At 43.3% G+C, this 14,924-nt stretch overlaps 1 protein-coding gene across 1 annotated transcript in view; it reads left to right on the top strand.

Annotated features, from left to right (window-relative positions):
* LOC126215049 (peroxidase-like) overlaps positions 1–14,924 on the top strand; it is a 276,437-nt gene that overhangs the window by 213,452 nt on the left and 48,061 nt on the right. Inside the window, exon 8 of the mRNA XM_049941691.1 lies at positions 12,906–13,104. Within this exon, the coding sequence (XP_049797648.1) occupies positions 12,906–13,104 (199 nt within the window). The remainder of the gene's footprint in view (positions 1–12,905; positions 13,105–14,924) is intronic.

Here is a 14,924-nt window from a genome sequence, read left to right on the forward strand (position 1 = left end):
TCGCCTTCGATCTTCATCTTGTGCATCTTCTGGAGTATCCCTATCTCATATTCTATTATCACATGCCCACAGCACTTTCCTCTCCCCAATGTCATTTAGGTAGGATTCCTCAAGTGTTATCTCGCCAACACTTTAATTTCTCTTTGTTACACCTTGTAATGGTTCCTCAACATCACTAATATCGTACTACTTTTCTGCGAAGTAACAGACATATTTTTGTGACAATATTCACATTTGGTTTTATTAATGTATAGGTACTCCGATGTATCGATATATTACAGTGATATGGTTCTTGTGTTTATTCATTTCTGTGAGACTGTCATAATCTTTGACTTACTTGTAACCGTTTTGACGCGAATGCGCATAGAGAGCAATCTTTGTTTCACTTTGCAGAAGTTAAGTTGTTATTTCGCTTTGTAAAAGCACAGTCAAGTCTTGTGTTTGGTTAAAGTGGAAATTAAACATATGAAGATTGATACAAAACTGTTTTCTTGATGATGTGACAATTAAGAAGAAGTATATGTGAATTTACAAGAAGTTTAATAAAAAGTGGATCGTGAACACCAAGTCAAAAATTATTTCTACCGTACCATTGTTCTGATCTGCGATTGTTTGATCATTAAGAACTTCCTGAAAAACGCATTTGTTAGGTCTTCAAATATTGCTAAAATACAGATCTGAACCTTCTAGCAGTCAAAGTGGAATCACCCTAGAATCAACAAGATGAGCCTTAAGAACTTCGACGAAATCTACGAGGGAATCCATTCAAGATAAGTGCCAAAATTAATGACTTTTTTACAGTGACTTCATTATTTCCATTCTGACGATACCATCCACAGTCAATAGCTTTGTTTTTGCTCGATAAAGGGAGCCATTTGAGCAACATTATTAATTTGATTTCTAACCTACTTTGCAAGTGGTGGTATTATTAGAACCTACCCGAGTTTTCTAAAATTCATTTCACTTACAACAAACATTTTTCCCTTACCTTCATGACCGAGGTTAATGTTCTATTATGTCACTATATTCGACTTTTCAAGTTCTTCCCCATGCCATTAAAAGGAGCGTATCACTCTCTTTAAAGAATCATACTTGCTGCAGTATCTCGATCGATACAGGAGTTACGGCTCTTTATTGAATACAAACGTACATGCTTCTTAGCGGAATATCATTGCCGAAAACCTCGTTTCGTTATTTGAAACTGTTCACGAAATAAAAGCGGCGTTACATCTTACACGACCAACCCTATATATATATATATATATATATATATATATATATATATATATATATATATATATATATAAAAGTTCATGAAAACAAAGTATGGAAAAATTAAAAGAGTTGATAGATTCAAATACCAGAGGGAGTGGATCCAAGCCAATGGACTGGATAGCACAGCAAATAAAGAAAGAATGAAAAAAGAATTTGCATAGAAATTAACACAAAACTACTACAAGAAATAATATCCATACATTATAATTCAGTTATTAGGACACAAGCAACGTATGGATCAGAGTGCCTAACATTGAATAAGAAAGGCGAAGTAAGAGTACTAGAAAAAAAGAGAGAGAAAAATACTAAGAAAAATTCTAGGTCCTGAGGAAAACAAAGAAAATAGGTGGATTAAAAGGAGAAGTGAAGACTTATACAAAAATAGATCACAGATACAATGAGGAAGAGATGGCTAAAATTTTATGGACATTTAAAAAGAATGGAAGAAACACGGATTGCAAAGAAAATTTTTAATTACGTTAGTAACCTGAAAAAAACTGTAGGATGGATAGAAGCAGTAAAGAAAGACACCGACAAAATAGTTGTTACAGAAGAAATAATACATGACAGGAATCACTTCAGGCTACTGATAGAAAACGCAATCTATGAAGAAGATGAGCCAAAACCTCGACCCAAGAGAGTGTGGACAGATGAGCAGAGACGAGCAGTTGGCGAGAAAATGAAGAAGTACTGGGAAGAACGGAAGAAAAAGAAACACCACAAGTCTTAAGTTGTATGCGGTCCATAGCTGGCCAAAATCATAAATAAATAAAACAATAACTTAAAAAAACATAGGCAAATGTCTGAACTTCATAATTTTATTACTTCGATTTAAGCAGCTTTTTTAATATTATCGATGAAACTTTTCTTTGCAGTAATTTTTTTTAAAATTACGCAAATCTCCCAATTTTTTAATGATTTTGTTTCGTTTTATTATATAGGGTATTTCAGAAGTGATGGTCAATAATTCACGCATGGAAAGTGTTGTGGGTTGGCAGGAGAGCCAACACCGGTCAGAGAGGAAGCCGAAAGGCACGCGTCTTAGCTCACGCAGACTGGCGTGAGGTCTGGAACAGGTCAAGGAAATTAGACTAGCAAAAAAGGACGTAGCTGTGGAATACTTAACTTTAATCCATAAATGGTGAACATCGCTCTTGACGGTACATGTTTTACAGCATCAATAGTAACTGGTAATGACGCCTTGCTAGGTCGTAGCAAATGACGTAGCTGAAGGCTATGCTAACTATCGTCTCGGCAAATGAGAGCGTATTTTGTCAGTGAACCATCGCTAGCAAAGTCGGTTGAACAACTGAGGCGAGTGCTAGGAAGCCTCTCTAGACCTGCCGTGTGGCGGCGCTCGGTCTGCAATCACTGATAGTGGCGACACGCGGGTCCGACGTATACTAACGGACCGCGGCCGATTTAAAGGCTACCACCTAGCAAGTGTGGTGTCTGGCGGTGACACCACAGAAAGTACAGGCCAAAAGTAGTTAAAAATCTCCAATAAATATGGATCTGCAAATCAACCGTTGCCGAGGTATCGCATTAATTCTAGTAGGGAACCAAGTATAAACGCCCCTGGATACCGCAGTATTTACGCTGGTATCTCCAGGTTTGGGATCGACTCTCTGTTTGCTTACCTATGCGCAGCTACTTTCCTTTCCCCCTCCGTTCTCTGTGCCGAACCGGCCTGACAATCAGTTTCGAACGTGAACGCACCATGGACAGGGATTACACCAATGAAGAGTTCGCTGACATGCACTTCATGTGGGCAAACCTAATGGCAGCGCCATTGAGGCTGTACGATTGTACGAAAAAGCTTTTCCTCTTCGCAGACAGCCGGTTACATCAGCGGCTTAGGGAGACAGGGAATTTCGCACACCATGTACGAGAAGGTCGACCCAGATCCATAGTACCCGATGTCGAGGAAACGGTGTTAAGCATTGTACACGAACGTCCGCGTACTTCAACAAGGAGGATTGCTACCTAAGAGCGTGTCCTGGGTCATAGCAGTGTGTGGCGGATTTTACGTCGGCAAGTACTCTATCCGTATCATCTTCAGCGAGTGGAAGTCCTCAACAATGCAGACTTTCCTTCTAGAAAGAATTTCTGTCAATGGGTGGAACAACAGTGTATCCTGAATCCCCTGTTTGTAAGGAGTGTTCCGTTCATGGATGAGGCTGGATTTATCCGTGACGGTATTTTTTATTACACTACTGGCCATTAAAATTGCTACACCAAGAAGAAATGCAGTTGATACACGGGTATTCATTGGACAAATATATTATGCTACAACTGACAACTGACATGTGATTACATTTTCACGCAATTTGGGTGCATAGATCCTGAGAAATCAGTACCAACAACAACCACCTCCGGCCGTAATAACGGCCTTGATACGCCTGGGCATTCAGTCACATAGAGCTTGGATGGCGTGTACAGGTACATCTGCCCATGTAGCGTCAACACGATACCACAGTTCATCAAGAGTAGTGACGCGTATTGTGACGAGCCAGTTGCTCGGCCGCCGTAGACCACACGTTTTCAGTTGGTGAGAGATCTGGAGAATGTACTGGCCAGGGCAGCAGTCGAACATTTTCTGCATCCAGAAAGGCCCGTACAGGACCTGCAACATGCTGTCGTGCATTATCCTGCTGAAATGTACAGATTCGCAGGGATCGGATGAAGGGTAGAGCCACGGGTCGTAACACATCTGAAATGTAACGTCCACTGTTCAAAGTGCCATCAATGCGAACAAGAGGTGACCGAGACGTGTAACCAATGGCACCCCATACCATCACGCCGGGTGATACGCCAGTATGGCGCTTCCAATGTGCGTTCACCGCTATGTCGCGAAACACGGATGCGACAATCATGATGCTGTAAACAGAACCTGGATTCATCCGAGAAAATGACGTTTTGCTATTCGTGCACCCAGGTTCGTCGTCGAATACACCATCGCAGGCACTCCTGTCTGTGATGCGGCGTCAATGGTAACCGCAGCCACGGTCTCCGAGCTGATAGTCCATGCTGCTGCAAACGTCGTCGAAGTGTTCGTGCAGATGGTTGTTGTCTTGCAAACGTCCCCATCTGTTGACTCTGGGATCGAGACGTGGCTGCACGATCCGTTACAGCCGTGCGGATAAGATCTCTGTCATCTCGACTGCTACTGATACGAGGCCGTTGGTATCCAGAACGGCGTTGCGTATTACCCTCCTGAACCCACCGATTGCATATTCCGCTAAGTCATTGGATCGCGACCAACGCGGGCAGCAATGTTGCGATACGATAAACCGCAATCGCGATAGGCTACAATCCGACCTTTATCAAAGTCGGAAACGTGATGGTACGCATTTCTCCTCCTTACACGAGGCATCACAACAACGTTTCAACAGGCAACGCCGGTCAATTGCTGTTTGTGTATGAGAAATCGGTTGGAAACTTTCCTCATGTCAGCACGTTGTAGGTGTCGCCACCGGCGCCAACCTTGTGTGAATGCTCTGAAAAGCTAATCATTTGCACATCACACCATCTTCTTCCTGTCGGTTAAATTTGGCGTCTGTAGCCCGTCATCTTCGTGGTGAAGCAATTTTAATGGCCAGTAGTGTATCATAACTGTCACATTTGCGCCGATGTCTATCCTAATGCAACACACGTATCACCACATGAGCAGCGTTATTCGTTGAACGGCAGGACTGCTCGGAGACCGCATAGTTGGACCACACTTCCTACCACAGACTAACCGGACAGCAGTACATGCGGTTCCTGCGGTCTGTACTACCAGATGTACATGAAGATGTCCGACTGAACCGACGCCTGAACATGTGGTTCACGCATGACGATGCTCCAGCACCGGCTTCTAGATTGGACATATGGTCAGCATTGGATACGTAGAGGAAGGCCTATGCCATGGCATCCGAGGTCTCCGAATTTAAATCCAGCAGATTTCTGTGTGTGAAGTAATGTTAAAAGCCTGCTCTACGCTACCGAGGACAACTTTCTTCAGGAATTATGCTTGCGGATAGAAGCAGTCTTTTAGCATTTACAGAAATCCCCAGGACTGACTAAGAGGATTCGCAACTCGTTTCAGAGACGACTTCAGTACTGCATACAGAGTCACGGACGACATTTCGATCAGCTACTTTAACGTTTATAGATGCCACATGTTCCTAGACACTGACAAACCGCAACAGAAACTATGTTCTATCTCGACAACGGTTGGTTTGTGGGACCGTGTTTATTGGAGCCTTTTAGCTACTTTTGGCCTGTACTTTCCGTGTCTGAATTATTGACCATCACTTCTGAAACATCCAATATATATAAGACCACCATCTGCTGCAAATAAAGATTAGATTTCAACATAACAGAATAACAGAAAGAAACCACCAATGAACAAAACAGAATTGATCCAGAATACCTTAAACTTAATAAGAGGGAAAATCTGCAGGAAATTGGGCAATGAAACGCAACGAACTGGAATGAACTTGCAGAAGTACTGAAAAGCACTATGAAATTTGGCAAACCCTCAAGAAAGAGAAAACACAGATGGTAGAACAGTGCACGTGGTCAAGCAATAGAAGAAAGAATACAAGCTTGGAAAACTTTCAGTAGCAACAAAACTACAGAAAAATGGCAGGAATTTTTGAGAATAAAAGTTCATCCAAGGCAATACGAAGAGAAAAACTTAGATATGATAAAAGCTGGCTTAAAGAAATTGAACAAGAATTTATCAAGAACAACACCAGAAATTTTTACAAAATTTTCAGAGAAAACCTAGCTGGGTATCAACCACCTAATCTGTGCTTTCGTCGGTCCGATGGATCACTAGAAACCAACCCTAAAAAGAACTGTCAAATTTTAGCTAAATATTTTCACTCACATCTCAACTGCTAGCCTCCGACAGAACAACTAGATTTCGAAAAACCCACATCCAATCCCGATTCAAATCGACTATCACTTAAAGAGGTAAAGGAAATAATCAATTCTTTGAAGAGCAACAAGTCTCCAGGGGAAGACGGAATCATAGCAGAAATTAAATGACAATAATCTCACACAAGCAACCCACAGAATTATATCAAATATTTGGGAAACTGAACAAATACCTGCAGAGTGGAAATGTGCATTAATTCACCCTCCCCACAAAAAAGGTGCAAAAATCGATCCAAATAATTACAGGGGAATTTCACTGCTCCCTGTAATATACAAGATTCTTTCAAAGTCCTTGTTGATCAGATTAGAGGAGCAAGCTGACAAATTAATAGGGGAGTATTAGCCAGGGTTTCGCAAAGGTCGATCTTGCATCGACAGATATGGAAGTTAAAACCAATTTTGCAAATGAGGAGATGTAGAAATACTGTGGTAACTTTCGTCGATTTTAAAAAGGCTTATGATTCAATAGATAGGCAAACGTTGTTTCACACCTTAGAGGAGTTCAGGATTGACAGGAAAACAAGGTCAATTATTCAACAGGCATTAACAGATACAACCTCCAAAGTTAAATTCATAGGAGAAACATCAGAAGCATTTCATATCCATACTGGTGTTCGCCAGGGAGATGGAATGTTCCCCCTTCTGTTTAACATGGTTCTGGAAAAAATTGTGAGGACATGGGAAAAGGAAATAAAAGGAATTCAGCTTGGGATTAAAAAACAGCAGAGAATCAGGCTGAAGTGTCTGGCTTTCGAGGACGATCTTGCCATTCTAACGAACAATAGAGAGGAAGCCAAACATGCATTGGAAAAACTACACGAAATCTCACAGAAAACTGGGCTACAAATCTCCTACGAGAAAACACAGTATATGGAAAACAAACCTATAGATAATCTCCCCATTACTACTCAATACGGGAAAGTGGCACAAGTTGCCCATTTCAAATATCTGGGAGAGATAATTCAACCATCAGGACTGAACTCAATATAGATAGAGATAGAATCTCCAGATTACAAAAAGCATATAAACTTACTTGGACTCACTATAATAAGAAATCTATTTCTGTCAATGAGAAACTAGGGCATTACAACACAGTAGTCCTACCAGAAGCACTTTATGCTGCAGAAACTACAGTGATTCATGGTCATACTAAGACCAGAGAGATTGAAAAACAGGAAAGAAAAATTCTGAGGAAAATATATGGACTAGTGTTTTGGGAAGGAATTTGGATGAAGAGACCAACTAGAGAGATTTACAAAAACATAGAAACAATAATAGACACCATTAGAAAGAGAAGGATGAAATTTTATGGACATATCAGCAGGATGAATAAAAGCAGGCTCACAAGGCAAATCTTTGAGATAGTAAACAAGAGCAAAAACAAAACAAAGAACTGGGGATCACACAAGACAACTTAAACAATAGAGAACAGTTTAGAAATATCACACAGAAACACACATTTAAACAAGAACATACGGAGAACAGAACGGAAAAAAGATGGTCGGAAGAACGCAAGAGATAACACAGTGAACGTATGAAGAGAATTTGGGAAGAACGAAGAAAGAAGTAGAAATCATAACTACTCAAGTTCACTCTCTCAAAAAGGAATAACCCGTGTGTGTTTGTTTGTGTGTGTGTGTGTGTGTGTGTGTGTGTGTGTGTGTGTGTGTGTGTGTGTGTGTGTATGGAATGCTATACTGCACTTCAACACTTCAAGTGACACAGACACATGACTATATCTTCAAACACAGTCCCCAAGTGTCGCAACCTTCTCCCAATCGCTCAGTTCCTCGGCAATATAAATCCGCTCTTTGGTCACGGAGACAGTCGAGAACCTATGTGTCAACGCCCTTATGGTCGCAAAATCTCTTCTCCCCCAGATGGTCTCTCAGATTGCCGAAAAGATGAAAATGTTTCCTTCTCGACCAGCATCACGCCCGCCCGTTCGTCCTTGGTCAACTTGTTGGCACCATTTCACTACAACTACACGTGACATTGCATTTCCTCTGTATACTGCCACAATTTCACTGTGATTCTGTGTGTAATTTGGCCGTTTTTCTCCACAACGATTTCAGCGTCCCACGTACTTCAGCCTTGGAGTACGTTTCCAGTTGGTGCGCCATTTTACTCGCACAAGGTGACTGATATAGCTGTAATCCACATGGCAGCAGGATTGTGTCTGCTGGAAACATAGAAAGTGTCCTCTCTCCTGACAATGCGCCGTTCTTCCTACGGAGTGGTCTTAGCATGATACGTTATTCGTAACTTACTTTCTGAATTATGACACACATTACTTTCTGAAGTCCCTACGTATGCTAGGTCTCCCAGGAGGAATGGTCAGAATTCATGACAGTAACGATGATTCTAAGCGAACAGGTCCAGTATATACGGGCTCTAAAATGCATGTCTTAAGAGCTATTAGTATTTCTTCAGTAGAAGAGGTGTGTTTGACAGTTGTGAAAATGAACAGGTGTTAGTACGTTTGAGGGTTCGCACTTTAGAGCCCATATTTATTGCACATTTTCAAAAATGGTTCAAATGGCTCTGAGCACTGTGGGACTTAACATCTGAGGTCATCAGTCCCTATAACTTAGAACTACTTAAACCTAACTAACCTAAGGACATCACACACATCCATGGCCGAGGCAGGATTCGAACATGCGACCGTAGCCGTTGCGCGGTTCGAGACTGAAGCGCCTAGAACCGCTCGGCCACACTGGCCGGCATTGGACATTTTCTCTCGTTTTGATTCACACTAGCGCTTCTCAAAATGTGGAAAGCGGAGAGACTGCAGTAATAGAGATTTGTTTTACAGCATCGAAGATGGACATTTTGGAGCCCATGTTTATTAGACTTTTTAGTTTCGAATGATCGTCCTTGGGATGTCCCTGAATATTGATTATTACTCCTGCGACACCCTGTATATAAGTATGGGACAGCAACGTAAACATCGTAAAAATAACTATTGTGCTGAATGACCTGCACTAGGAAAGGGTAGTTAGGAGAGGTAAGGTTATAGGATGTGAAAGGTTGTACGGTTCACATCCTCTAGCCTTCCCTCTGCTAACTACGGTATGGGTCTGAACAAAGGGCTATATATGGATTGTAATTTGGAGATAGGATGGAAACGCTTGATTGGTGGAATGCAGAAATGGATTGCAGAATTTGGATGTTATCTAGGACATGATATAATGAGGAAGGGAGTAGGATAAATGGAGAAAGAGAGCCTTAATGAGGGGCAGGATAGGGAAGGGGTAGACTGGTGTGTCACATTAACGATGGTGTAGATTTACACTCCTGGTCATTAAAATTGCTACACCACGAAGATGACGTGCTACAGACACGAAATTTAACCGACAGGAAGAAGATGCAGTGGTATGCAAATGATTAGCTTTTCAGAGCATTCACACGAGGTTGGCGCTGGTGGCGACACCGACAACGTGCTGACATGAGGAAAATTTCCAACCGATTTCTCATACACAAACAGCAGTTGACCGGCGTTGCCTGGTGAAACGTTGTTGTGGTGCCTCGTGTAAGGAGGAGAAATGCGTACCATCACGTTTCCGACTTTCATAAAGGTCGGATTGTAGCCCATTCGATCCCGGCGAAACCCTACATTTCAGCAGGATAATGCACGACCGCATGTTGCAGGTCCTGTACGGGCCTTTCCGGATATAGAAATTGTTCGACTGCTGCCCTGGTCAGCACATCCTCCATATCTCTCACCAATTGAAAACGTCTGGTCAATGGTGGCCGAGCAACTGGCTCGTCACAATACGCCAGTCACTACTCTTGACGAACTGTGGTGTCGTGGTGAAGCTGCATGGGCAGATGTACCTGTTACACGCCATACAAGCTCTGTTTGGCTGAATGCCCAGGCGTATCAAGGCCGTTTTTACGGTCAGAGGTGGTTGTTCTGGGTACTGATTTCTCAGGATCTATGCACCCAAATTGCGTGAAAATGTAATCACATGTCAGTTGTCAGTTGTAGCATAATATATTTGTCCAATGAATACCCGTTTATCATCTGCATTTCTTCTTGGTGTAGCAATTTTAATGGCCAGTAGTGTAATTGTCTCGGAGAGTGAATCAGTTGGGTTCGATGGGAAAACGTCATGGAATGGGTGTGGGTTTCTGTATGGATAATGGGATAAGTCCGTACAGGTGGAGCTGTGTACTAGGATTGGAAGAAAAAATACGGGGCGGTTGGTGTCGAGTTTGCGAATATTGAGCTATGCGGATGTGTTTGAAGTGGTCTAGGAGGAGTCGGAATTTGATCAAGAGGCGAAAGACATGTTGAAGGAGGTGTCACAACGCGGACTAAAGTGTGTGGTGAGTCGTCGTGACGGACTCTGACTGAAGAGAGCTGCCTCAGAAAATAACAGCTACAAGAGTTACTGCAGAACACAGTGTCGCACTTGTGAACACTGTCAGCACCAAAACAACACGAAATGAACTGCACGACGAACTGGAATTCCAAAACCACTAGTCAGTGAGGCAAGTGGCCGTAACAGAAAAGCGTGGTGCCGAAGCCACAAAACACGGACTATAGAGCAACGGGATAGGCTCGGACGAGTCTTGTTTCCCACTGTTTAGATGGTTGCCTAATAGCTATCCACCACCATTAGCGTACTCGAAACTGCCACTATTATTCTGGAAGAACAGTATAATATTCCCTTGAAAACCGTACATGACCGGAATTTATCCACTCTGAGGCGACTGGAAGCTATGAATGCCAGTGGGTTTGCTGCATCGTATTGTTGTTGTTGTGGTCTTCAGTCCTGAGACTGGTTTGATGCAGCTCTCCATGCTGCTCTATCCTGTGCAAGCTTCTTCATCTCCCAGTACCTACTGCAGCCTACATCCTTCTGAATCTGATTAGTGTATTCATCTCTTGGTCTCCCTCTCCGATTTTTACCCTCCACTCTGCCCTCCAATACTAAATTGGTGACCCTTGACGCCTCAGAACATGTCCTACCAACCGATCCCTTCTTCTAGTCAAGTTGTACCACATACTTCTCTTCTCCACAGTCCTATTCAATACCTCCTCATTAGTTATGTGATCAACCCATCTAATCTTCAGCATTCTTCTGTAGCACCACATTTCGAAAGCTTCTATTCTCTTCTTGTCCAAACTGGTTATTGTCCATGTTTCACTTCCATACATGGCTACACTCCATACAAATACTTTCAGAAACGACTTCCTGACACTTAAATCTATACTCGATGTTAACAAATTTCTCTTTTTCACAAACGATTTCCTTGCCATTGCCAGTCTACATTTTATATCCTCTCTACTTCGACCATCATCAGTTATTTTACTCCCTAAATAGCAAAACTCCTTTACTACTTTAAGTGTCTCATTTCCTAATATAATCCCCTCAGCATCACCCGATTTAATTTGACTACATTCCATTATCCTCGTTTTGCTTTTGTTGATGTTCATCTTATATCCTCCTTTCAAGACACTGTCCATTCCGTTCAACTGCTCTTCCAAGTCCTTTGCTGTCTCTGACAGAATTACAATGTCATCGGCGAACCTCAAAGTTTTTACTTCTTCTCCATGAATTTTAATACCTACTCCGAATTTTTCTTTTGTTTCCTTTACTGATTGCTCAATATACAGATTGAATAACATTGGGGAGAGGCTACAACCCTGTCTCACTCCTTTCCCAACCACTGATTCCCTTTCATGCCCCTCGACTCTTATAACTGCCATCTGGTTTCTGTACAAATTGTAAATAGCCTTTCGCTCCCTGTATTTTACCCCTGCCACCTTTAGAATGTGAAAGAGAGTATTCCAGTCAACATTGTCAAAAGCTTTCTCTAAGTCTACAAATGCTAGAAACGTAGGTTTGCCTTTTCTTAATCTTTCTTCAAAAATGGTTCAAATGGCTCTGAGCACTATGGGACTCAACTGCTGTGGGTATCAGTCCCCTAGAACTTAGAACTACTTAAACCTAACTAACCTAAGGACATCACACACATCCATGCCAGAGGCAGGATTCGAACCTGCGACCGTAGCAGTCCCACGGTTCCGGACTGCGCGCCTAGAACCGCGAGACCACCGCGGCCGGCAATCTTTCTTCTAAGATAAGTCGTAAGGTTAGTATTGCCTCACGTGTTCCAACATTTCTACGGAATCCAAACTGATCTTCCCCGAGGTCCGCTTCTACCAGTTTTTCCATTCGTCTGTAAAGAATTCGCGTTAGTATTTTGCAGCTGTGACTTATTAAACTGATAGTTCGGTAATTTTCACATCTGTCAACACCTGCTTTCTTTGGGATTGGAATTATTATATTCTTCTTGAAGTCTGAGGGTATTTCGCCTGTCTCATACATCTTGCTCACCAGATGGTAGAGTTTTGTCATGACTGGCTCTCCCAAGGCTGTCAGTAGTTCTAATGGAATGTTGTTTACTCCCGGGGCCTTGTTTCGACTTAGGTCTTTCAGTGCTCTGTCAAACTCTTCACGCAGTATCTTATCTCCCATTTCGTCTTCATCTACATCCTCTTCCATTTCCATAATATTGTCCTCAAGTACATCGCCCTTGTATAGACCCTCAATATACTCCTTCCACCTTTCTGCTTTCCCTTCTTTGCTTAAAACTGGGTTTCCATCTGAGCTCTTGATTTTCATGCAAGTGCATCGTATTAGGCATGGTGAAGTATTATGTTTTTGGTGTTGTCCGTGTGGTTGCAGCTGAGTGCGGTGACGTCGTACCTGGATGCCTCGCTGGTGTACGGGTCGGACGATCAGACGGCAGCGAACCTGCGACTCTTCCAGAAGGGCCTCCTGAGGACGGACACCTCCAACCACGGCCGCCACTTCCCGCCCGCCGCCAACAACAAGAGCGCCGCCTGCGATACAGCCAGCGACGGCGAGTCCTGCTACGCCGCAGGTCAGTGTCTGTCCCCCTACGACTGCCTCCGGTCCCACTACAACTGCTTCTGCATTTGCCACCGGACTGTCACCACGGTGACTTCAACGACTGGTTGGAAAGGAATCCTTAAACAAACGCAGGCTATAAGGACTACCCACATGTTACACTACTGGCCATTAAAATTGCTACACCACGAAGATGACGTGCTACAGACGCAAAATCTAACCGACAGGAAGAAGATGCTGTGATATGCAAATGATTAGATTCTCATAGCATTCACACAAGGTTGGCGCCGGTGGCGACACCTACAACGTGCTAACATGAGGAAAGTTTCCAACCGATTTCTCATACGCAAGCAGCAGTTGACCGGAGTTGCCTGTAGAAACGTTGTTTTGATGCCTCGTGTAAGGAGTAGAAATGCGTACCATCACGTTTCCGACTTTGATAAAGGTCGGATTGTAGCCCATCGCGATTGTGCTCTATTGTATCGCGACACTGCTGCTCGCTTTGGTCGACATCCAATTACTGTTAGCAGAATATAGAATCGGTGGGTTCAGGACGGTAATACGGAACGCCGTGCTGGATCCCAACGGTCACGTACCACTAGCAGACGAGATGACAGGCGTCTTATTCGCATGGCTGTAACGGATCGTGCAGCCACGTCTCGATCCCTGAGTCAACAGATGGGGCGTTTCCAAGACAACAACCATCTGCACGAACAGTTCGACGACGACGTTTGCAGCAGCATGGACTATCAGCTCCATGGCTGCAGTTACCCTTGACGCTTCATCACAGACAGGAGCGCCAGCGATGGTGTACTCAACGACGAACCTGGGTGCACGAATGGCAAAACGTCATTTTTTCGGATGAATCCAGGTTCTGTTTACAGCATCATGATGGTCGCATCCGTGTTTGGCGACATCGCGGTGAACGCACATTGGAAGCGTGTATTCGGCATCGCCATACTGGCGTATCACCAAGCGTGTTGGTATGGGGTCCCATTGGTTACACGTCTCGGTCACCTCTTGTTGGCATTGACGGCACTTTGAACAGTGGACGTTACATTTCAGATGTGTTAAGACCCGTGGCTCTACCCGTCATTCGATCCCTGCGAAACCCTACATTTCTGCAGGATAATGCACGACCGCATGTTGCAGGTGCCATATGGGTCTTTCTGGATACAGAAAATGTTCGACTGCTGGCCTGGCCAGCACATTCTCCAGATCTCTCACCAATTGAAAACGTCTGGTCAATGGTGGCCGAGCAACTGGCTCGTCACTACACGCCAGTCACTACATTTGGTGAACTGTGGTATTGTGTTGAAGCTGTATGGGCAGCTGTACCTGTACACGCCATCCAAGCTCTGTTTGACTCAATGCCCAGGCGTATCAAGGCCGTTATTACGGTCAGAGGTGGTTGTTCTGGGTACTGATTTCTCAGGATCTATGCACCCAAATTGCGTGAAAATGTAATCACATGTCAGTTCTAGTATAATATATTTGTCCAATGAATACCCGTTTATCATCTGCATTTCTTCTTGGTGTAGCAATTTTAATGGCCAGTAGTGTATTTCTATAGGTCAGTCTGTATCCCCCTTGTACTGCTTCTGCACTCTGACTGAAGATTGACACACGGATACTTCGTATGGTTCGGGAAGATTAATTTAACGCGCACAGACTGCAGTCATTACCTACAAAGTGCAAGTGTTACGCCTGTAGAGTCTTTGTCCACCTTCTTCTTCTTTACACTATGGGGGCACAAGACTGAGACACAGAGATTTTAAAGACTGGTTGGGAAAGATTCCTAGCAGTAACAGTGATTGCTGCTACGCCGTTGGT

The sequence above is a fragment of the Schistocerca nitens genome, chromosome 12, assembly GCF_023898315.1.
Source record: "Schistocerca nitens isolate TAMUIC-IGC-003100 chromosome 12, iqSchNite1.1, whole genome shotgun sequence".
In the NCBI taxonomy this organism is placed as follows: Eukaryota; Metazoa; Arthropoda; class Insecta; order Orthoptera; family Acrididae; genus Schistocerca; species Schistocerca nitens.